We start from the raw sequence: 22,241 nt of genomic DNA, 5'->3' as shown, positions 1-22,241 counted from the left end.
CCCTCTGGAGGCCCAGAGACTTTCAAACAGATGAAAAGAGACAGAGGGTTGGCAATGCTACAGATAATACCTAGCTAAACTGGATCTTGTCATGAGAGGATGTAGAGAACGGAGTTGCTGGGCTTTGCTTCGCATATCCCTTGGTATTAGAGAAAGTGACTTTGCTCGGGGAACGCTTTAACACAGAGACTCTAGAGAAGCCGGTATCCAAAACAGGAGACTGCGCTGTCTAGGAAGCAATCTCCCGTTCCATGCGATGCACTGCGCATGGTGCAGCCCGAGGGGAGGGTGTGGGCCCCTTATTTCCATTTCCAGCCAATGTGTTGAGATGAAGAAGAATCAGAAAACCACACTTTATTAGGCTTCTCTGCATCTGAACTCACTCCCTGTCCCTCTTCCCCCCAGCCTCTCATCTCGTGCAGAGCACCACACCCCCGTGGAATCCACTGGGTCTCACGGTGGGAGGATAAGAGGGTCGAAGTTCTGGGCCGGCCCTGGGCACTGGCCAGAGTGTTGGTCTTCTTTGGGGAAAGGCAGGATGACCAGCTTCACCTCTATGGGCTCCAGGAAGAGGAAGGAGACATCCAGGAGTTCTCCCTGGGGATTTGTGGTTAGCTCCAGCTGCACGGGAAAGGCCTCCGGAGGGCCCTCTCCCTGGGAGCCTTCGGGCTTCTCATCATCCAAGTCAGGGAGGTGTTGGACAATTCCCGTCGACAGCACTTTGGTGGGGGTGTCAGTAGGTGGTGTGATTTTCTGCTGGAGCTCTTCCACCTTGGGGAGGTTTGAAGGTCCCTGGTCACCAGCAGGGCTTTCAGTTCCAGGGGCAGGAGCCTGAAATAAGAATGGTTTCCAATGCAGAGTTCTGTAAGGAAAGCTCTGTCATGCGAGGTACCAGGCTGAGCTGGTCTGTGAGCTTCTGGTAGGAGGTTCCAAAGGAAGACTAGCTAAAGGGATGGGCTTCCTGGTGAAAAGCTTGACAAGCAAAACAGGTAAGGGCCAGAGCGACCAAGCCCTGTTGAAGCTTGGCTGCAAATCTCATGATGCCAGAGCTGGACAACAGCCCAGAGAAGTTCAACAACTTGCTCAAGTCCCTAGAAAGCTGTCTCCCTGTTCTCAACTGTGGCACCAGCAGCTGCCTTCTTTTGATTGTGTGCGTTGTGCTAGGGTTTGTACAATGCCCATCAGCACTTGTTTCTCAAGGGTCTGAATAAGGTGGAGTTGCAACACCTTCCTCTAGGACTCAGACAGTAAGGGCATGTCCATGATCACACAGCTCACAGGTGACAGAGCAGGACTGGAGCCCAGGTACCTGGCTTCAACCATCCTGCCAGCGACAGCAAGCTGCCTCACAGAAAGTGCTCGATAAGGGCTTCTGGAAACGACTCCCCCACTGTGGTTTGGGGTAAGGCTTCTTTGGAACATGGAATTTAATGCCTCAGAGAAAAGTGGAACAGGCCTTGGACGAGTTGCTGTGGGGGCGTGGCCTTAGCCTGAGTAAAGTGGTGATCATTGGTCTTGGGAAAATCAAAGGAAGGGGTGGGGTGTCAGCTAAATACAGAAAATCAGCTCTGCCCCGCCCCCTCAACCCCAAAAGACAAATAATTAGATTGAAAAGTACCTGTTGTTCAAAGAAGTCACAAGTCACCGTGACACGCTTCTCTAGTGGATTTTGAATCAGAGTACCTTTGCAAAGACCAACGGGCTAAACAAAAGAGAAAATGCACTGTCATGGATTAAGACTATCAGTGATCATACGTGGAAATCGGCTTGCTTTCTGCTGGTGTAGACCCACAGCCGATCAATGTTTTTTATGATGATGGGATAGACAGGCTTCGATCTAATTGTCTCCAGTCATCCCTACCACGAAATCACACAAAATAGGCCAACTTGCTCCTGGTGATGGGAAGCTCATTATTCCTTCAGGAACAAAACTCTGATCATTGGGAAGTTATTTGTATTGAGTAGAAAGTTGTTTCTGTGGTATTTCTACTTCTGGGCCTTGGTTCTATCCTTGGGTCAGTTGGAAATTTGTTTCCATCTTTCATGAAACAGCACTTTTTTGTGTATGTTCCACTTGAGCTGTGTCTGCTCCTACAAAACCACTCTCAGCTCATTCATCTTCTATTTGGAAATAAAATAAATTCATTTTATTACAAATGTAATAAATAGTTGTCTAGACTATAAGCAATAAGAAAATAAAGACCTATGATTGCATGAAAAACACTTGTGATGTGCAATGTTTTGATTTCTTTTCTTCCATGCTTTTGTCCCATGCCTAAACATTTTTATACAAAATACAATTTTATCGCAATATTATTTTATAACCTATTTTGTCACTTAATGTGTTTTATAAATCCTTTTGTGGTATTGAATAAACTTTTATGATTTTCTTCATAATGGCTACCTAGCATTTCTCTGTATTGTTTAACAAACTCTCTTTTGTTGGACAGCTAGATTGAATCTATTTTTGTTGTTGCTGTTTAGATTTCAAAGCTGTATCTTTCCAGATATTCCTAGTTACTACTAGAAATCTACTTGGGTAGATTTCTAAAAGAGAAATTTTAGGATCATAGTATATGTATATTTTTAAGTGTAAATACAATATTATAATAAAATATTGCCTCATATTCAAAGACAGATCTGTTTTCCCTGATTTGCAGTAACTAATAGAATACCTAAAATGTAATGTATTGGAGTGAACTGGACATTTTGACATTCGATGACTGTTCACAGCCCTTGTCTCTACTATTGAGGAATAGTTTCTTCATGCTATGTTCCTGAATCTATATATATGAAATACATGAAATTTGTATACCTTACATAACATTTAAAAAAATTGTCTTAATTTCTGAAGAAGAGCTCTTAAGTGTATTCACATAGAATTTACTAAAATGTGTCTAAACAGATAGCCTGAATATTACTTATCACCTGTTTCCAGAACATATTAAAAAATACTAGAAACTCCTTAAGGTGGGAAAGTCTATTACTCATGAAGCCCTTGGGGAATTGTGCTCCAGTCTTTCTCATCACCAGGTCACAAAGGGAGGGTTTGTAAGACCCTCTGGAAACTAGGTGCGTGCACCAAGTACAGCCAGGGCGCTTGTACCCTGCCTGGCATCTGCTCACCTCCCCAGATTCACAGGCCCAGCTGTGCTGACACCAGACTGGAGCACGAAGGGGAGCCTGTGTGTGCACTTGACAGGCAAACCTCAGAGGATGTGACACACAGATTGGAAAGGAAGGAGTAAAAGGATTTCTGTTTGCAGATGACTTAATCTGATAAATAGAACATTCTAAGGAATCCGCTAGAAAACTATCAGAATTAATAAACAAGTTCATTCAGTTTACAGGATACAATGTTATTCATTCTAAAATATCAGTCGCATTTATTTATACTTGTAATGAAATCAAGACAATCTCATTATATTAATAATGAAGAAAATAAAATATTCAAGAAATTAATTCACCAAGATGAGTACAAGGCTTGTACAGGAGTTTCCCCTTATCCATGGTTTTGCTTTCTGTGATTTCAAGTGCCTGAAATCAGCTGCACTCAGAAAATATTAAATAGAAAGCTCCAGGCCGGCGCCGCGGCTCACTAGGCTGATCCTCCGCCTTGTAGCGCTGGCACACCGGGTTCTAGTCCCGGTCCGGGCGCCGGATTCTGTCCCGGTTGCCCCTCTTCCAGGCCAGCTCTCTGCTGTGGCCCGGGAGTGCAGTGGAGGATGGCCCAAGTGCTTGGGCCCTGCACCCCATGGGAGACCAGGATAAGTACCTGGCTCCTGCCATCGGATCAGCGCACTGTGCCGCCAGCAGCGTGCCGGCCGCGGCAGCCATTGGAGGGTGAACCAACGGCAAAGGAAGACCTTTCTCTCTGTCTGTCTCTCTCACTGTCCACTCTGCCTGTCAAAAAATAAAAAAATAAAAAAAAGACTAAAAAAAGTAGAAAGCTCCATAGATTAATAACTCAGAGTTTTAAATTATGCAGCATTCTGATTACTATGATGAAATCTCACACTATCCTGTTCTGTCCCCTCTGGGACACTAATCATTCCTTTACACAATGTAACATATCCATGCTGTATAAGTTACTTGCCATTAGTCACCTAGTAGCCATGTTTGTTATCAGATAGACTGTTGCAGTAGTATAGAGCTTAAGAGTTTAAATAAGATTACTAGTAGCCTAACCTTATGCAACAATGCCTACATAATTTACCTCACTTCATCTCATCATGTAAGCATTGTGCTATTTCATAAAAAGAAGGTAAAGAGTGAATATAATACAATAAATATCAAGAGAGACCATATTCATATAACTTTTATTATAGTATATATATTATACTTATTCAATTTTATTATTAGCTGTTATTGTTGATCTACTACTGTGCCTAATTTATAAACTAAACTTTATTATAGTTATGTATATACAGGAAAAACAGTATATGTAGGGTTTGGAGCTATCTGCAGTTTCAGGAATGCACTGGTGGTCTTAGAACTTATCCCCTGCAAATAAGAGGGAACTATTATACATTAAAAACTATAAACTATCATTGAAAAAAATTAAATAGGCTCTAAACAAATGGAAGAATACCACATATGCATCGATTTGAAAACAATGTTGTTAAGATGACAGTATTCCCATGTTGTTCTACAGATTCAATGCAGTCAAATGGATTAAATTTCCAACTGCCTTTCTACAATAGAAATTGGTGAGCATATCCTCAAATAATTATGAAAATGCAAAGAATCCAGAATGTTCCAAACACTCTTGAACAGGACGAACAAAATAGGACTCACATCTCCCAATTTCAAAGCAGTATCAGTATTGGTATAAGTTACATTAAAGGTTAGTGGACCTTCAATAAGCATGCCAAGACAATTAGACTGGGGAAAGATATTCTTCAACAAATAGTCCTGGAACAATTGGATCACCACATGCAGAAGAATGAAGTTGAAATCCTACCTCACACCACATATAAAAATTAAGACAAAATGAGTCATAGACTTCACTATAAGGATTTATTTCTTTACTCCCAATTTCTATTGTTCTATAGATTCTTATACCAGGACCTCACCATCTTGAATATTATAGCACTGATGTAGGTTTTGAGGTTGGGAATTAAGAGTCCTACAATTTGCTTTTCTTGTTGAATATTATTTTGAGTATCACATTTTCATACCTGTAAATCTTAGTGACATTGGATTAGGCAATGGTTTCTTAGGTATGATACTCCCCAAAAAACATATTCAAAAAAAAGAAAGAAACATATACAAGTAGGAATTAATAAAATTTAAAATATTGGTACTTCAAAGAACATCAACAAAAAAGTGAAAATACAACCCAGAGAATGGAAGAAAATTTTTAAGAATTATATATCTGACAAGGACACTGCATTCATTAAAAACTCTTAAAATTCAACAATTAAAAGATAAGTAGCTCAGTTTCAAAACTGGCAAAGTATTTGTGTAGATAATTCTCCAAAGAATACGTACAAATGGCCAGTAAAAAGATGATCAAAAGTATGATGCTCAACAGTATTAGCTATCAGGAAAATACAAGTAAAAGCCACATGAAATACCAATTCATATCTAGTAAGATGTATATAACCAAATATTAAGATAATAGTAAATGTTGGCAAGGACATGAAGAAATTGAAACCCTCAAGCACTGCTGATAGGATGAGAAACTGGTGCAATTTCTCTGGAAAATAGTATGACAGTAAGTCAAAGGGTAAAACATAGAGCTCTCACAAGACACAGTAACCCTACTTTGAGGTATAAACCCAAGAGATATGAAAATACATGTCTGCCAAAATTCATACTTTATAGCAAGAAACAACCCAAACATTCATCCGTGGATGCATGGATAAAGAATAAGCAATATTCATGCAATAAAATCTTATTTGGCCAAGGAAGAAGTACAATTATTTCTATGTAGAGAAGAAGAAACACTGAAAATGTCATGCTACATGAAAGAAGCCACACAAAAGGTCATATACTGTAGGATTCCATTGAAATGAACTGTCCAGAATAGGCAAAGTCATAGAGACAGAAAGCTGATTAATGATTTTGAAGGGCTTGTAGGAGGCAACAATGAGGAATAACTGTTACTAAGTATGGGAATTATTTTGGAGACTGATGAAAATACATTAAAATAAGAAAGTACTGATTGTGGTATAATTGTGAATATAATAAAAATCACTGAATTGTATTCCTTAAAAGGATGACTTCATTGGTGTGTGAATTACATTATAATAAACTGTTAATATTTAACAGTAAATAGGGAGAAAAAAATGGTGAATTTTGCCCAATGGTGCTCTAACACATTGTGCCAATTTATATTCCTATCAAGATGTGTCATGTGGTTTCAAAGAACTATCTCCATCTTGGAAGCATTCTTTGAACGAAGGCTTGTTTGGCTCTGTGCTTTTTTTTTTTTTTTTAAGATTTATTTATTTATTTGGAAGTCAGAGTTACAGAGAGAGAGAGAGAGAGAGAGAGAGAGAGAGAGGTCCTCCAACCAATGGTTCACTCCCCAATTGGCTGCAATGGCTGGAGCTGCGCCAATCCAAAGCCAGGAGCCTGGAGCTTCTTCTGGGTCTCTCATGTGGGTGCAGGGGCCCAAGGACTTGGGCCATCTTCTACTGCTTTCCCAGGCCATAGCAGAGAGCTGGATTGGAAGAGGAGTAGCCAGGACTAGAACCGGCACCCACATGGGATGCCAGCACTGCAGGCCAGGGTGTTAACCCACTGCACTATAGCTCTAACCCCATGGCTCTGTCCTTCTTAAAGAGTGATCCAAGAGAGGGTTTTCAAGATGGCAGAACAGGGAGGGAGTTTATTGTTCTAGTCTAGGGGGAAGATAGTTTTAAAAAAGTGGAGAGAGTTCAATCTCAAGGAAGAGTTGGGGAGAAAACTCCAGAGGAAACTCCACACAAATTAGAGGGACACTGTGGACCTGTGTGGAGGGTGTGGATTCACACAACTCAGAACCCCAGCAGCCAAGAGCCTCAGAACCAGCTTTGGAGTGAGGTGAGACCAGACTGCACCAGCCCAAGCTACGGGTGATAAAGCTGCAGGAAGAGCCTGGCATGGGCCCAGCTTGGAGCCCTGTGGGGGACAATGTACCTACCAGACTAGAAGAAAGAAGGGGGGCCATTTTTCTCTCCCCAACTACCCTGTACCAGTGTCCTGTAATAAGCCTAGAGAGAGTGGGTGCCATTTTGGACATATGTAAGAGCTGCACCGGCTTATGTCCATGTACTCAAGAACCAGCCAAACGGAGACACCTGAGTCTAGCTGGGAGCTCTGATAGGGGGCTGAGTACTTTTGACTGTGGGAGGCTTGTGTACCTGGAATGTGAAAATACTGTGGCTGCGTAGAAGGGTGCAGGGTATTGCTAGGACTTTGGGCAGTCACTGTGGGTGGCTCCACATGCTCAGGGCTCCAAATTACCTAGTGAGGGACATTGCTGTGGGATCTGTGTGCACACCAAGGATTGCATAGATCCTTTGTGTGGTTCCTGGGGGCATGTGGGTGAATATTGTACCCACTGAGGCTAGTGCCCAGGCACTGGTCTCTTGAGGAGAGGAGGTGAGTGTGAGACTATGCCAACAAAGCAAAATAAACCTACCTCTGGCTTAAAAAAAAAAAGAGGAGATTTACCATGCCTAACCTGAGTGTCATCTTGGACACTCCTTTCATGCTAGAGCACTAAACAGAGCTCCCTGACCACATTCCCCACACGCCTCTGGGTATTCACTGGAAAAGCAGACACTCCACTAAGCCACAGAGGAATAGTTCAAACATAAAAACCATCACAGGAAAAAAAAAAGACAAAAAAGAAACCAACAAGAATCTCTGTAAGTGTTGAATAGTAAATGTAGCAATTCAAGAAACAAGAATAAGGAAGACAACATTACCCCCCCCAAAAAAAGAACACACTTCAATACTACAATATGAAGATAAAGAGATTGAAGAAATGCCAGAAATGGAATTTAAAAAAATTGATCATAAGAAAATTCATGAACAAATGAAATCCATACATGACATGAAAGAAAATTTCTCCCATGAAATTGAGATCTTAAAAGAGAAATCAAAATGAAACCTTGGAAATGAAGAATTAAATAGAACAAATAAAAAATGCAGTGGAAAGTCTTAACAACAGACTCAGTGAAGCAGAAGAAAGAATATCTAGCTTAGAAGACAAAGCACAGAAAATTAGACCAAACACAAGAAGATGAAATCAGAAAACCAAAAAACACTGTTAGAGAGCACAGAATACTATCAAATGACCCAACATATGGGTCTTAGGAGTTCCTAAAGGAGTGGAAAGAGAGAATGGATTAGAAGGCCTTTTTAGTGAAATAATTACAGAAAACTGCCCTAATTTGGAGAAAGAAAGGGACATCCAAGTACAGGAAGCACACAGAACTACTAATAGATATGACCAGAAAAGATATTCACCATGACGCATTGTGGTCAAACTCTCCACAATAAAACATAAATAAAAGATTCTAAAACATGGACAAGAGAAACACCAGATTACTTTCAGAGGATCTCAGTTAGACTCACAGTGGACTTCTCATCTGAAACCCTGAAGGCTAGGAGAGAATTGTAAGATACATTCCAAGCCTTAAGAGAAAACAACTGTCAACCCAGAATATTGTACCCTGCAAAGCTCTCTTTTATGAATGAAGGGGAAATAAAGAACTTCCATAACAAACAGAAATTGAATTTGTCATCACTCATCCAACCTTACAAAAGATGCTTAAGGATGTGCTACACACAGAAACATAGTCATCACTATGAAAAGTGAGAGCAAAAACTCTCCTAGTAAAAGTACAAAGGAAATCCAAAATAAACAATAGGAATATTTATGGGAAAATGGCAGGGCCAAGTCATTACCTAATAGTCACCTTGAATGTAAATGGCCTCACCTCTCCAGTTAAGAAACACAGACTGGCTAAATGAATTAAAAAGCAAAACCCATCTATTTGCTGCTGACAAGAAACACATCTCACCAACAAAGATGCATGCAGACTGTAAGTGAAAGGATGGAAAAAAATATTCCATGCTAGCAGAAACCAAAAAAGAGCTGGTGTAGCCATTCTAATATCAGACAAAATAGACTAACATAAAAACTGTTAAAAGAGATAAAGAAGAGCACTATTTAATGATTAAGGGATCCATTCAACAGGAAGATGTGACTATTATAAATGCATATGCAACTAATATCAGGGCACCTGGCTAAGGGAGGCATAGACTCCAACACAATAGTAATAGAGGGCTTCAATACCCCACCTTCAGCAATGGACAGATCAACCAGACAGAAATCAGCAAGGAAACAACAGAGTTAATCGACACTATAGACAAAATAGACCTAACAGATATCTACAAAACTTTCCATTTTACAGTTGCAGAATACATGTTCTTCTCACCAGTGCACGGAACTTTCTCTAGGATAGGCCAGGCCATAAAGCAAGTCTCAGCAAATTCAAAAAAATCAGAATCACACCATGCATGTTCTCTGACCACAATGCAATGAAGCTGGAAATCAACAATTCAAGAATTTCTAGAACATATGCAAACACATGGAGACTGAACAATATGCTGCTGATTGAACAGTGGGTCATTTAGGAAATCATAAGAGAAAGAAAAAAAATTCTGAAAATGAATGAAGACAAAAATATGGCATATCAAAACTTACAGGATACGGCAAAAGCAGTGTTAAGAGGAAAGTTTATACAATTGGTGCCTACATCAAGAAATTGGAAAGGCACTAAATAAATGAGCTATCAATGCATCTCAAGGACCTAGAAAAATGACAGCAAACCAGACCCAAAACTAGAATGAGAAAATAAATAATTAAAATTAGAGAAGAAATAAACAAAATTGAAACAAAAAATTAATACAAAAGAACAACGAAACGAAGACTGGTTTTTTGAAAAAATACAATTGTCACACCATTGGCCCAATGAACCAAAAAAAGGAGGGAGAAGACCCAAATCAATAAAATTAGAGATGAAAAATCAATGTAACAATGGACACCACAGAAATGAAAACAATCATCAGAAATTATCACAAAGAGCTGTATGTTGGGACTGGCACAGTGGTGAAGAGGGTAAAGCTGCTGCCTGAAGTGCCAGCATCCCATATGAGCTCCAATTTGAGTCCCAGCTGCTCCACTTCCTATCCAGCTCCCTGCTATAGCCTGGGAAAGCACTAGAAGATGGCCCAAGTCCTTGAGCCCCTGCACCTACGTGGGAGACCCAGAAGAAGCTCCTGGCACCTGGCTTCGGATCAGTGCAGCTCCGACTATTGCGGCCATCTGGGGAATGAACCAGTGGATGGAAGACCCCCCCACCCCGCTTCTCCTTCTCTTTCTGTAAATTTGACTTTCTAATAAAATAAATCTTAAAAAAAAAAAAAAAACAGAGCTGTATGCCAACAAATCAGGAAACGTAGAAGTAATAGATTCCTGTACACATACAACCTACCTAAATTAAGCCACGAAGACACCTAAACCTAAACCATGAAGAAAACCTAAACAGATCAATAACCAAGACAGAAACTGAGTAGTAATAAAGACACTCCCAACAAAGAAAAGCCCAGGATGAGATGGTTTCACTGCTGAATTCTATCAGACATTTAAAAAACTAACTCCAAATCTTCTCAAGCTATTCGAAACTATTGAAATGGAGGGAATCCTCCCAAACTCTTCTATGGAGCCAGCATCACTTTAATTCCTAAACCTGAAAAAGATACAACAGAGAAAGAGAACTACAGGCCAATTTTCCTGATGAATGTAGACCCCAAAATTCTCAACAAAATACTAGCCAATCAAATCCAACAACACATCAGAAAGATCACTCACCTGGACTAAGTGGGGTTTATCCCTGGTATGCAGGGATGGTTCAACATTCACAAATCAATCAATGTGATACACCACATTAATAAACTGAAGAACAAAAACTATATGATTATCTCAATAGATGCAGATAAAGCATTTGATAAAATACAAGACCCTTTCATGATGAAAATCTTAAGCAAATTTGGTATAGAAGAAACAGTCCTCAACACAATCAAGGCAATTTAAACAAAACCATGGCCAATGTTTTATTAAATGAAGAAAAGCTGAAAACATTTCCACTGAAATCTGGATCCAGAAATGGATGCCCACTCTCACCATTGCTATTCAATATAGTCCTGGATGTTTTAGCCAGATATATAAGGCAAGAAAAAGAAATCAAAGGGATACAAATTGGGAAGGAGGAAGTCAAACTATCCCTACTTGCAGATGACATGATTCTATATATAGGGGATCCAAAAAACTCCACTAACAGACTATTGGAACAAAGAAGAGTTTGGTAAAGTGGCAGGATATAAAATCAACACACAAAAATCAATAGCCTTTGTATACATAGACAATGCCACGGCTGAGAAAGAACTTCTAAGATCAATCCCATTCACAATAGCCACAAAAAATCAAATACCCTGGAATAAATTTAACCAAGAATGTCAAAGATCTCTACAATGAGAATTATAAAACATTTTAAAAAAGGACATAAAAATGGAAAAATCTTCCATGTTCATGGATTGGAAGTATCAATATCATCAAAATGTCCATACTACTAATAGCAATTTATAGATTCAGTGCGATACCGATCAAAATACTGAGGACATTCTTCTCGGATATAGGAAAAATGATGCTGAAATTCATATGAAAACACAGGAGACCCCAAACAGCTAAAGCAATCTCATACAACAAAAACAAAGCCAGAGGTACCACAATACCAGATTTCAAGGCATAGTACAGGGCAGTTATAATCAAAACTGCCTCATTTTGGTACAAAAATAGATAAGCAGATGAGTGGAATAGAATAGAAACACAAGAAATCAACCCACACATTTACAACCAACTTATCTTTGACAGAGGAGCTAAAATCAATCCCTTGAGCAAGGACAGTCTCTTCAACAAATGGTGCTGGGAAAACTAGATCTCCATATACAGAACTATAAGGCAAGACACCTTATACCTTACACCAAAATCCACTAAAAATGGATCAAGGACCTAAATCTACAACCTGATACCATCAAATTATTAGAAAGCATTGGGGAAGCCCTGCAAGACATTGGCATAGGAAAAGAGTTCTTGGAAAAGACCCCAGAGGCCCAGAATATCAAAACCAAAATTGACACATGGGATTACATCAAATTGAGAAGCTTCTGCACTGCAAAAGAAACACTTGGGAAAGTGAAGAGGCAACCAACAGATTAGGTGAAATTGTTTGCTAACTATCTAACTGATAAAATCTTAATAACCAGAATATGTAAAGAGATCAAGAAACTCAACAACAACAAAATATACCACCCAGTTAAGAACTGGGCAAAGAATTGAAACAGACATTTTTAAGAAGAGGAAATCCAGATGGCCAACAGACACATGAAAAAATGCTCAGGATCACTGGCCATCAGGGAAATGCAAATCAAAACTACAATGAGGTTTCACCTCACCTCCGTTAGAATGGCTTTCATACAGAAATCAACAAATCTGAATATAGACCTACCATATGACCCAGCCATCCCAGTCCTGGGAATTTACCCAAGGGAAATGAAATCAGCATTTAAAAGAATTATCTATATCCCCATGTTGATTGAAGTTCAATTCACAATAGCTATGATATGGAATCAACCCAAATGCCCATCAACTGAAGACTAAATAAAGAAATTATGGGATATGTACACCATGGAATACTACACAACAGTAAAAAAAAATGAAATCCTGTTTGCAACAAATGGATGAAACTGGAAAGCATCATACTTAGTGAAATAAGCCAGTCCCAAAAGGACAAATACACTTTGTCCTCCCTGATCTATGATAACTAATATAGCACCTAAAAGGTAATCTGTAGAAGTGAAATTGACACTCTGATGCAATGACTTTGAATAGCCCTTGTCTCAATTGTTGAGGAAGAGTTTTTTTCTTTCATACTATTTGCTGAACTCTTTACATAATGTAGAGTTAATCATATATGTATAAAGTTAATTGAAAATAGATTTTAGTAAAAAATAAGAATGGGATAGGCGAGGGAGGAGGAAGAGAGGTGGGGGAGGTGGGTACGGTTGAAGAATCCCTATGTTTCAAAAGTTTTACTTATGAAATACATGAAATTTGTATTCCTTAAATAAAAGGTTCCTGGATGGGGGGACACAGAAAAAAATAAAGGTGATTACAACACTTTTCAGTTAAAATGATAATAATAATAATAATAAAGAGTGATGTATTCCAAATGTAACCAGATTTATTCAGATCAAGTAGGTTCATCACCAACCACCAGGAGAATTATCTGTGTTTTTGTAGTCCCCATGATCATTTTTTGCAATTAAATCACACTGATAATGAAAATCATCCTTATAACAGAATAAAGCCATATTATCATACCTGGCCTTCATTTTTCTACACAGTTACTTCTGGAGGGGAGGAAAAATAGCTCTTGCTTTAGAACACCTCACACATAACTTATTGTCAACAAATACTTAGAAATAATGTTTGAACATACATCTTACATTATGAAGAAATTCAAGAATACTCACAGAGTCAGAAGGCTGAAGGGAGCAGCTGCCAGCCTGGGATTTGGTGCATGGTGACTCTTGGATTAAATACTCCACAAAGTAAGCCGGGCTGCCCATCCACTGTTAGGAGACAAGAGTCAAGACATGAAAACCGAACCTCACATAGGGGAAGCCTCAGACTTGGCAGCATCACAGTCACAGAAATGATCCCTTCCCACAGGCATTGTCAATTCCACAGCCATCATTCCTGCCAGTCCCCACACTGATCAAACCATCCATTGTTATTTAGAAAACACAATCATCATATCCTTCTTGCTTTCTTAGAGATTTGAATGGGACCTACTTACCTTCCATTGGTGAACTTATTTTTCCTCTTATATATTCATCTTTTAGATTAGTTTTTTTGTGTGTGTGAGAGAGATATCAATCCAATTACAAATGAGTTTCCATTTTGCCTAACCCATAAGGCTCAATATCAACTCCAGGCCTTGATATGGTGTGAGAATTGTCTTGCTATATGGTCCATGGTCAATTAGAAAGGAAAATAGTAGCAGTAAGAAGTAAACCAACACAGAATCCCTCAAAGACATTGTGAGTCAATTTCTCTCCTTGCCTTAGGGTTGATGAGGCAAAACTGAGACACATGACTCTTGTGGAAATGCCATGAAATCATTCAGAAACTGAAACATGACTGAAGGTGCATCAGGTCTATCAAAATCGAGAATCCAGAGAAAGGCTATTGGGTTCCAATCGAAAGTAGTGCCTTGATACACTCTTCTCAGCCTAGGAACCTCTAGCAGCAATTATGAGACACCTTGCTTGTGTAACTGGCCCAGACATTTTAACCTTACCTGGCTAGTAGCTTTGGTGACTTTAACAAGAGAATACTGCTTCGAAGTGCTCTCACGGTTGAATTTTGCAAGGGACTCAACGGCAGCTTCCAAGACCCTAGGATCTGACTTATCAATGCGGCTGGGGCTCGGACAGTCGGGGCATTTAGAGTGAATCTTTCTTCGAGAAACTGTTGGTGACAATGAAAGTAGTTTTAAAATATTATCCACTACCGACCCTATAAATAGTCATACATTGTATGACTGTAGCAGAGGCGAAGGTTGAATAAGAAAAGATATTACATTAGTGTTGGCAAAGATGGGTTAAGGAAGACATTTTCTGGAAAGGAAGTTAGCTGTTGGAAGTGAATTTTCTATAATGGGCTGTTTCACTTTCATACTTAAAAATCAAATCAAAGCTAGATATTTTTCACTTCACACAAATGTATTTACTCTAGGGATTTTATTCAAAAACACATAGTATTGTATATAGATATAAGACCTTCTCCTCCCAATGATTTCAATATCTTTTCTCATCATTGCCTCTGTAAAGTAGATTGAGTGCTCTACAAGGTTGGGAGTCCTTACTGCCAGGTCTTCTTCACCTTTCAGCCCCTAACACGCAGCCTAATGCCTAACACATCGTAAGTGCCTAGAAGATGCTTATAGAACGAATGGCTAAGTGAAGGACATAATGGAAGGCGGAAGCACACCCTCTTTGGATACAAAAAGCAAGTGATCCAGAAAACAGGAAATCATCGAATCTTTGTGTGATCAGACAGAATGATCATCCTAATGGCACAGCTGGACTCTCTGGGAGGAGAGCTGCTGACAAACCTAGTGTGAAAGGGTAGAGAACTTGTATTTGAAGCGGTTTTGTGCAGAGAAAACACATTGCTTTGATTAACTGTGTTTATGTGTGTGCTTCTGGGGACTGAGGGAGGTTGAGGGGGGCTACATCCAAGGCTTGGGACTCTGCCTCCTCGTCACGTGTCCCTGCCTGACCTCCCGCAGTCCTGGTGCCTAGGACTTCCATTTAGGCACTAAGACTACTTCCAGCTGCTGGTCCCTAATTTGTTTTAGCTGAGTCTTGGACTTCAAAGCCAGGAGCCTTAAGCTGTGGCTGCTGAAATGTTTGCTCCGTTGTCTGGTTATTCAACGAGTTAGTAGTGGTTTAACCTGGAGCTGGGTAGGTATGCAGGTTTCAAGGATTAGAACCTGCACTTTAACTAGACTCACCAAAGGACTCACAGGCAGATAGCACTTGAAGTAGCCATCTTCTATCTTCCTATGCTTCTCTATGTTGACAGAAGCTTGCTTTCCAAGGACTTTCCCTTGGAAAAGGACGATCCAGATTGAATGCATATGCCTCTTTCAAATGTCCTTAGCTTCAACTTCATATTTAGGCCATTAACTCATTTATTTAACAGAAGTAATGACTCCTTACACATGAAAGGGACTAGGGGAACATGTATCAGGGATAAAATATTCTGGGCAACAAGACATATGATTCCAAATCAAGGGAGTGCAGGCTCTGTGCTCCCTGAGTGGTTTGGCCAGTTTTATAGGAATGTGACTATGACAGGAGAGTGTTCTTCTTGTCTTAAACAGAGGACATTGTGGAAAAACCAGCATGGCAGTGGTCCCTCAAGAGTGGGTATGGGTTTGAAGGGTAGAGGTCATTGGGGGAGAGGGCATGCTCAGTGGAGGGAGAGACAGCAGCAAGAAGCAGAGGTTGCAAAGTGCAATATGTGTTCAGAGAACTGGCATCCAGTTGAATGGAGTATAGAGGTGATGATGCCAAGGCAGTAACGGCAGAGACAGTAGGAAGCGAGCCAAGGGATCAGTCGTACAGGTCTGGCCACTTATGGAAGACTGAACACTTAGGATTTAATGCAGGACACAATGGAGAGCTATTGGAGATGATTTAGGAAGATTAACTGAAAGATGAGAGGTGTATGTTGACATTTAGTGGGAAGGCAAGTCCTAGAAAGATTAAGCAACTGGTATTGGAATGAAGATGAAATAAACATGGTAGAAACCCTAGCCACGCTTGACAAAACTCTGGTTAAATGCTCTTTTCCCTCTTTTATTAAAATTAACATTTCTTACCTGGGCGAAGAGTACAGTTATAAGCAATTGAATAGAGGATTCTTCTTGGCTTATTAATGTAAAACAGTGCTTTGCACTGTCCATAAACCTGTAACCAAGAAATACATTATGTGACACTATAGAATGAACTACTCCTGCAATGAAACTTGTATACTTTTAAGTAATGAGAAACTTAAGATGACGTTAAGGGATTTGGAGTGGGAGGAGCTGCAGTGGATCACCACCCAGCTGTTTGACCTCTTCTTGGGCACACACATTTCCAAGCCTCCCCCATGATTAAGTGTGAGTATAAAAAGGAACATCAAAAAAGTTTGTGAAGAAACAGAACTAACAATTAAGTTTATTTTGGTGCAAAAATTTTTGAAATCTATGCATTCAAGGGGTCTTCAAAATGTTTATGGAAAACATATATTATGAAAATACTGTGCATGGATTTAAAAATTCTCTTTCCATAATGATGCAGAGCACTGTGGAAGCCATGAGTTACAGGTGGCAGTGTCTTGGACATGAACTTCTCATGAGTGGGAAGCAAACTTCTACCACGTGATGTGAGTGCATCCCTGTCCATGCGCGTGCTCCAGCAGTTAGCGTCATCTTAACAAAATCCACAGCAGGGAAATCGACTATTTGCTTTTCAAAATCAGTCCATGCAGTTTAACAAATTTGGTTACATGATTTGAAAAGTTTTCTTTCAAAGACGTCATTATCAGGTACTCAGGTTACACAGTTCATGTCAATTAATGTTAATCCCAGGATAATCGAGAATCAAACAAAACTATTCTTTTTCTATTCATCTTTAAAAGGATCAATTCTGAGGCCATTGAGATTCTATGATTGAGGAAATCCTTCCAAGGTACCCCTAAGGGCTCCTACACTGTAAGCCATCCCTTTCTCTAGCCACAGCCCTTGCATTAGCATTCATTAAGACAAAACAAAGCAAATATAAAAGAAGTATAAAAAGCCCTCCTTCCATAATTTCTGCACTCCTTAACTCCACATCCAGAATCTTTGCCTCTGGTTTTTTGCTTCCAATGTAAACAAATGGCTGAGAGCTACAGGAGGATCTTGAGGTAGAAAGCAATTCTGGGAAAAGAATGAAATCCTATGCAGACCCTGAGGGCCAGTGGCGAGGACTCAAGCGACTGGGTTCCTGCCAGTAGTGGGAGACCTCGTGGGAGACCTGGATTGAGTTCCTGGCTCCCAGACCTGGCATCCAGCCTGGGGCCACTGGGAGCATTTGGGGAATAAATTACTAGATGACAGCTCTGTCTCTTTGCTCTAAAATTAAATTAAATTAAATTAAACCCTGACATAGCAAAATGGATAGAATTGGAGGGGGTTATGTTAAGTGAAAGAAGTTAGACACAGAAAGACAAATTATTGCATTTCTCTCCCATACGTGGGAGTTTAAAAAGTTACTCTGACCTTAGAATGGTGATTACTACAGGCTGGAAAGGGTGAGAGGAGGGGATAACTGCCCGATCTGCTCTATTTACACTACCTGCATGTGTGGAAATAGTGTACCATACCCTGTAACAGTGCACGGTATTGCATGCTAATGAATAACAAAACTAGTATATAAAAAGAAAAATTAAAACAAAACCAATTTGGGGACACCTTTTCAATTCTGGGCAGCATGACCCTAGTGGAACTTTCTAGAAACCCCTCTGATGGGTTAGACTTGATTCTGTCTCCAGCATGAAAATAAGCATGTGGGCACCCTCTCTTCAGGCTACAAAGAGGGCCAGTTAAAGCATGCAGACAGCAAGCCACCTGCACTTGGAGAAAGAGGGCAGACAGCAAACCACCTGCACCTGGAGAAAGAGGGCACCTAGTCTCTTTCCTGGAGCCCCGAGAATGAGTACTTACTGAGGTGTGCAAGGTCCTCACCGCACAGTCTTGCCACGCCTTCTTGCTGAGCACATGACAACCAGTCTGCAACACGTCCAACACGAGATAGAACACAGACCCTAGGTGATCCTGTGGGAAGGGGTAGAGAAACACATCACATCCCACAGGGAGCTGGAACTCAAAGACTGGACAAGTCTCTGCTTTTTGAGACAGCCAAAGGATATGGTGTTTGTGGCGACACCTTGAAAGTTATGGCCCCTAGACAAATGTCAGAGTAGGATCTCTGCACTGGCTCTTGATCACAAGAGAATAGTAGCATGCCTGGTGGAGAATAGAATGTTGTCAGGTTCTCGGCCAAGTTCCCAATCTTGAAAGTACCTGCCAACCTGTCTGAGGGTTCCCAGCCACCGGCCAGCCTCTGCAGCTGTCCAAATGACTGCCTGAGTGCGGACAGCATCACTTGCCTGTGTGTGCTCCCAGACGCGGCTCACTCGGTTGAGGCTCAGCACGTAGCCGTCCTTTTGGTCTCTGTTGATGTCCTGCAGGGCGAAGCCTGAGACCGACAGCACATCTGAGTCATTGCAGTTCCGGGAGAGCAGAGGTGTGTCCTTGAGGAACGGCTGGGGTACAGACACAACCCCGCAGCATGCGGCCAGGGCGCAGAGCCCCAGGATTCGGAGCAGACCCATTCCTAGGGGGAAACAAGGGTGTGGAGCTGCAGAGATGGACTGGCTTGTGGAGCGCCTCAAGGTCAGGCTTGAGTGGTTCTGGCTGCCAGGTTGTCCCATTTTATTACCTTGAATTCTAAACAAGGATCTCCTGGAGTCAGTACTTTGGATGGGATCTGTCGATATGTGTAACCATCAACCCCTGAGTAATCTCATATTCGGGTGGACATGTAAACAAAATAAAGTTTCCCAACAGTTTTCAGTAAATCCTAACAAATATTTAGTCAAGGCCCTTAGGAGATCATGATGGATTCTGACTTGTGTCCAGTGTACACCAGGAACAAAATGGTGGTGGTGGGAATAATCACCTTCTCCCCAAGTGCCTCTGACTGCTCTCCTTGGCCACACTGCTGAACTTAGGCAGGAGCACGGGGCCAAGGCTTACAGCAGTGCTCGGTGAACTCACACCTCCCCTAGATCAGGAAGGAGGCTGAACCCCTCAGTCACCTCCCAGAAGCACCAGTGGGCTTCCCAATACATCTCGGGCATGTGGCCGAGAGAGTGTCCCATTCAGCCTCACTTCATTCTTTTGAAGCAAGGATTTCATGGAATGGAAAAGCAGTTAATGGGACATCAAGAGTTCTCACATCATACTCCAAGTCTATTCTCCCTTCTACGGAGCTGTAGGGAAGCAAAGTCATGAAGAGACTGACACCTCTTCAGACAAGAGGAAGATACTAAGGCTAGTGCCATGGGAAAGTCACCACCTACAACACCAACATCCCATCTAGGTGCTGGTTCATGTCCTGGCTGCTCCACTTCCAATCCAGCTCGCTACTAATGTACTTGGGCCCCTGTACCCATGTGGGAGACCTGAATGAAGCTCCTGGCTCCTGGCTGCTAGCTTTGGCCTGGCCCAGCTCTGGCTGTTGTGGCCATTTGGAGAGTGACCCAGCAGAAGGAAGACCTCTCTCTCCATATTTTCCTCTCTCTCTCTGTGTGTGTGTAACTCTCTCTCTCTTTCTCTCTAACTCTGCTTTTCAAATAAATACAAAATAAATGTTTTTTAATAAAGGAAGACAATGATGGGCAGGTGCATGCCAGAGACACATTGGTTGGGACTCTGGTTTTCCTTTTTCCTCTTCTGTTTGGGGTTCAGGAAATTTCTACCATTGGGACTGTATGAAAGAAATGGCCTTTTAAAAGCTTTCTATTTAAAAACACACACCGTCGTTTATCAGGAGAGAAGAGGCTGGGTGTGAAGACAGCACCGAAACAGGCTTGTCAGCGAAGGCGTTCCACGGAACCCTGGACCTGGAGTGAGAGCAGCTCCAGCCCGCCCACCCTCATCTCCCACGTTCTGTGTTCACACACGTGTAGGAACGACTGCACGCAGGAATGCAGCCTCTTGTGGAGTCTCAGCACGTGCTGGCAGGTGTTTTAGGGTGAAGAAACCCATTTAGATCACATTTTCCTACACTTACTGGGCTATAAGAGAGTTTTTGGTTTGTTTTTAACTCACAAATACACTTTTGGACCTGCTGCGCTGGGAGATAAGAATAACTGTCTATGAGGGTTTTCTTCTTTTTTTATGACAAACTGCTCAGAAGGACTGAAGATTATTCTAGAAGTAAAATCTTCTAGAAAAATCTTCAAAATGAATTGAAAGAAACGGCCCTCTGGCCTGAACAGAAAGGCAGGGTGGAGCCATCCCTGATTGGTGACTGTGAGCGAACCCTAAGCAAGGCAAATAATGTCTCTACTGTATCTAAGACTTTAACTACCACTTAATGTTAACATCAAATATGATGATTTATGTTACTAGTAGCACTGTGATTACCTACTATGAGAAAATTTAAATTTTCATTAAAAAGTTGAGTGGAAAATATTTTTTCTCATTTTTTTTAAATGGAGAGTTTGGGGGATTCGTTCTTTTTTAGTTGAAAGGCAGAGAGACAGACAGAGAACATCCATCTGCTGGATCACTCCCCAAATGCCCACAACAGCTGAGCAACTGGCCCAGGCTGAAGCCAGGAGCTGGGAACTCAGGCCAGGTCTCCTAAGTGGGTTACAAAGACCCATGTACTTGAGCAATCACCTGCTTGCTCCCAGAATGCACCTTAGAAGGAAGCTGGATTTGAGAGCAGAACCGAGACTTGAACCCAGGCACTCGGAGATGCAGGTGTTCCAAGTGGCAGCTTAACCATTACACCAAATGCCCACCCTGTTATTTCTCATTTGGTAGCCATGCTCATAAACAGCTAGCTAAGGCTTGGTATTGTGGGTCACTCGGTGACAGCGCATAAACCCACTGAAAAGTACTATTAAAGATAATCTAGTAATTCTAACCCAACAGATTCCCCAGGTAAGAAAACTGAGACTTAGGAAGGTGGAGTGTTAACACAGAAATCAGAAATGACTTAGTGGCAAAGACCAGTGAGTGCAGAAACCTTCTAGTTTAGAATTCTTCTCATCAATAGCCTAATTGTAGTTCTTCTAATTACCACCTAAATGGATTTGGGAATTCATGTAATTGCTGCAAGACTCAGTAGCCGTATATGTAAAATGGGCTAATCATGGCAGTTGCTTTAGAGATCATCAATGTGGAGGGCCAGACCAGTGCCTGGCACACAGTGGTAGCTGTTGTGTAATCATGGTAATTACTTGTAACCCAACAGGCCCTTGTTGAGCAAGTCCACAATGCTGGGAACCAACGTAGGCTCTCAGGAGTCAAGGGTTACTAAGACTGGCATGTGGTGGAATGAGAAGACCATGCCAAGATGGCCACTGGCAAGGGAGTGTCAGTTACTTAGGAATGGCTTCGGAACCCACCTGGCAAAGGAGCTCATCTGGCAACAGGCAGTGATTGGTTACGGCATAAACCACCCCATTGACCAGATTGGCTGCCTCGGCTATATAAGCTGCTGCACCAACTGAAATAAACAAGTCTGCAAGCTGCTCGCCTCTAGCCCGCTTTCACCCGACTCCCAGGGTCTGTGTGGTGACTCCGCACTTCTTGCACCACCACGCTCCTCCTCCCAGAACCAATCCACATCAGCACTGGTATTGCTTGAACTCGTTCCCAAAAGTTCCTGTATTAGACGCTTAGCTCTCACAGCAACAGTGCTGAGAAGGGAACCTTTAAGAGATGAATAGGTCTTGAGGCCCTGCCTTCATGAATGGATTGATGCTGTTATCAAGAGAG

The 22,241-nt window shown here is 41.4% G+C and overlaps 1 protein-coding gene across 2 annotated transcripts; it reads right to left on the bottom strand.

The window, feature by feature from the left end:
• Positions 1-334: 334 nt before the first annotated feature.
• FETUB (fetuin B) lies at positions 335-19,285 on the bottom strand. 2 transcript variants are annotated; one of them, XM_051859169.2, is made up of 8 exons: positions 19,165-19,285; positions 18,833-19,059; positions 18,387-18,497; positions 16,518-16,605; positions 14,427-14,596; positions 13,597-13,695; positions 1,619-1,702; positions 335-831 (listed from the first exon to the last, which is right to left on the bottom strand). In XM_051859169.2, the coding sequence occupies exons 2-8, from the start codon at positions 19,055-19,057 to the stop codon at positions 454-456; spliced, it is 1,155 nt and encodes a 384-aa protein (XP_051715129.2). In that variant the 5' UTR covers positions 19,058-19,059; positions 19,165-19,285; the 3' UTR covers positions 335-453. The 2 variants fall into 2 exon arrangements, with proteins under 2 accessions (XP_051715129.2, XP_008264796.3); XM_008266574.4 differs by lacking the exon at positions 19,165-19,285 and having other exon boundaries at positions 18,833-19,157.
• Positions 19,286-22,241: the final 2,956 nt, after the last annotated feature.

Source organism: Oryctolagus cuniculus, chromosome 4 (assembly GCF_964237555.1).
Source record: "Oryctolagus cuniculus chromosome 4, mOryCun1.1, whole genome shotgun sequence".
NCBI classification, from domain to species: domain Eukaryota; kingdom Metazoa; phylum Chordata; class Mammalia; order Lagomorpha; family Leporidae; genus Oryctolagus; species Oryctolagus cuniculus.
The sequence above is the reverse complement of the archived record's forward strand: the minus strand, read 5'-3'. Positions and strand labels throughout refer to the sequence as shown.

What these genes read in the sequence shown, in the direction of transcription:
- FETUB (XM_008266574.4), bottom strand. Translation starts at nt 19,156, where the DNA reads ATGGGACAACCTGGCAGCCAGAACCACTCAAGCCTGACCTTGAGGCGC. An exon ending in TGAGGACCTTGCACACCTCA is followed by an intron (nt 16,606 to 18,386) that starts GTAAGTACTCAT and finishes TCTTGGTTACAG; the next exon opens with GTTTATGGACAGTGCAAAGC. An exon ending in CCCTTCAGCCTTCTGACTCT is followed by an intron (nt 1,703 to 13,596) that starts GTGAGTATTCTT and finishes TCTTTTGTTTAG; the next exon opens with CCCGTTGGTCTTTGCAAAGG.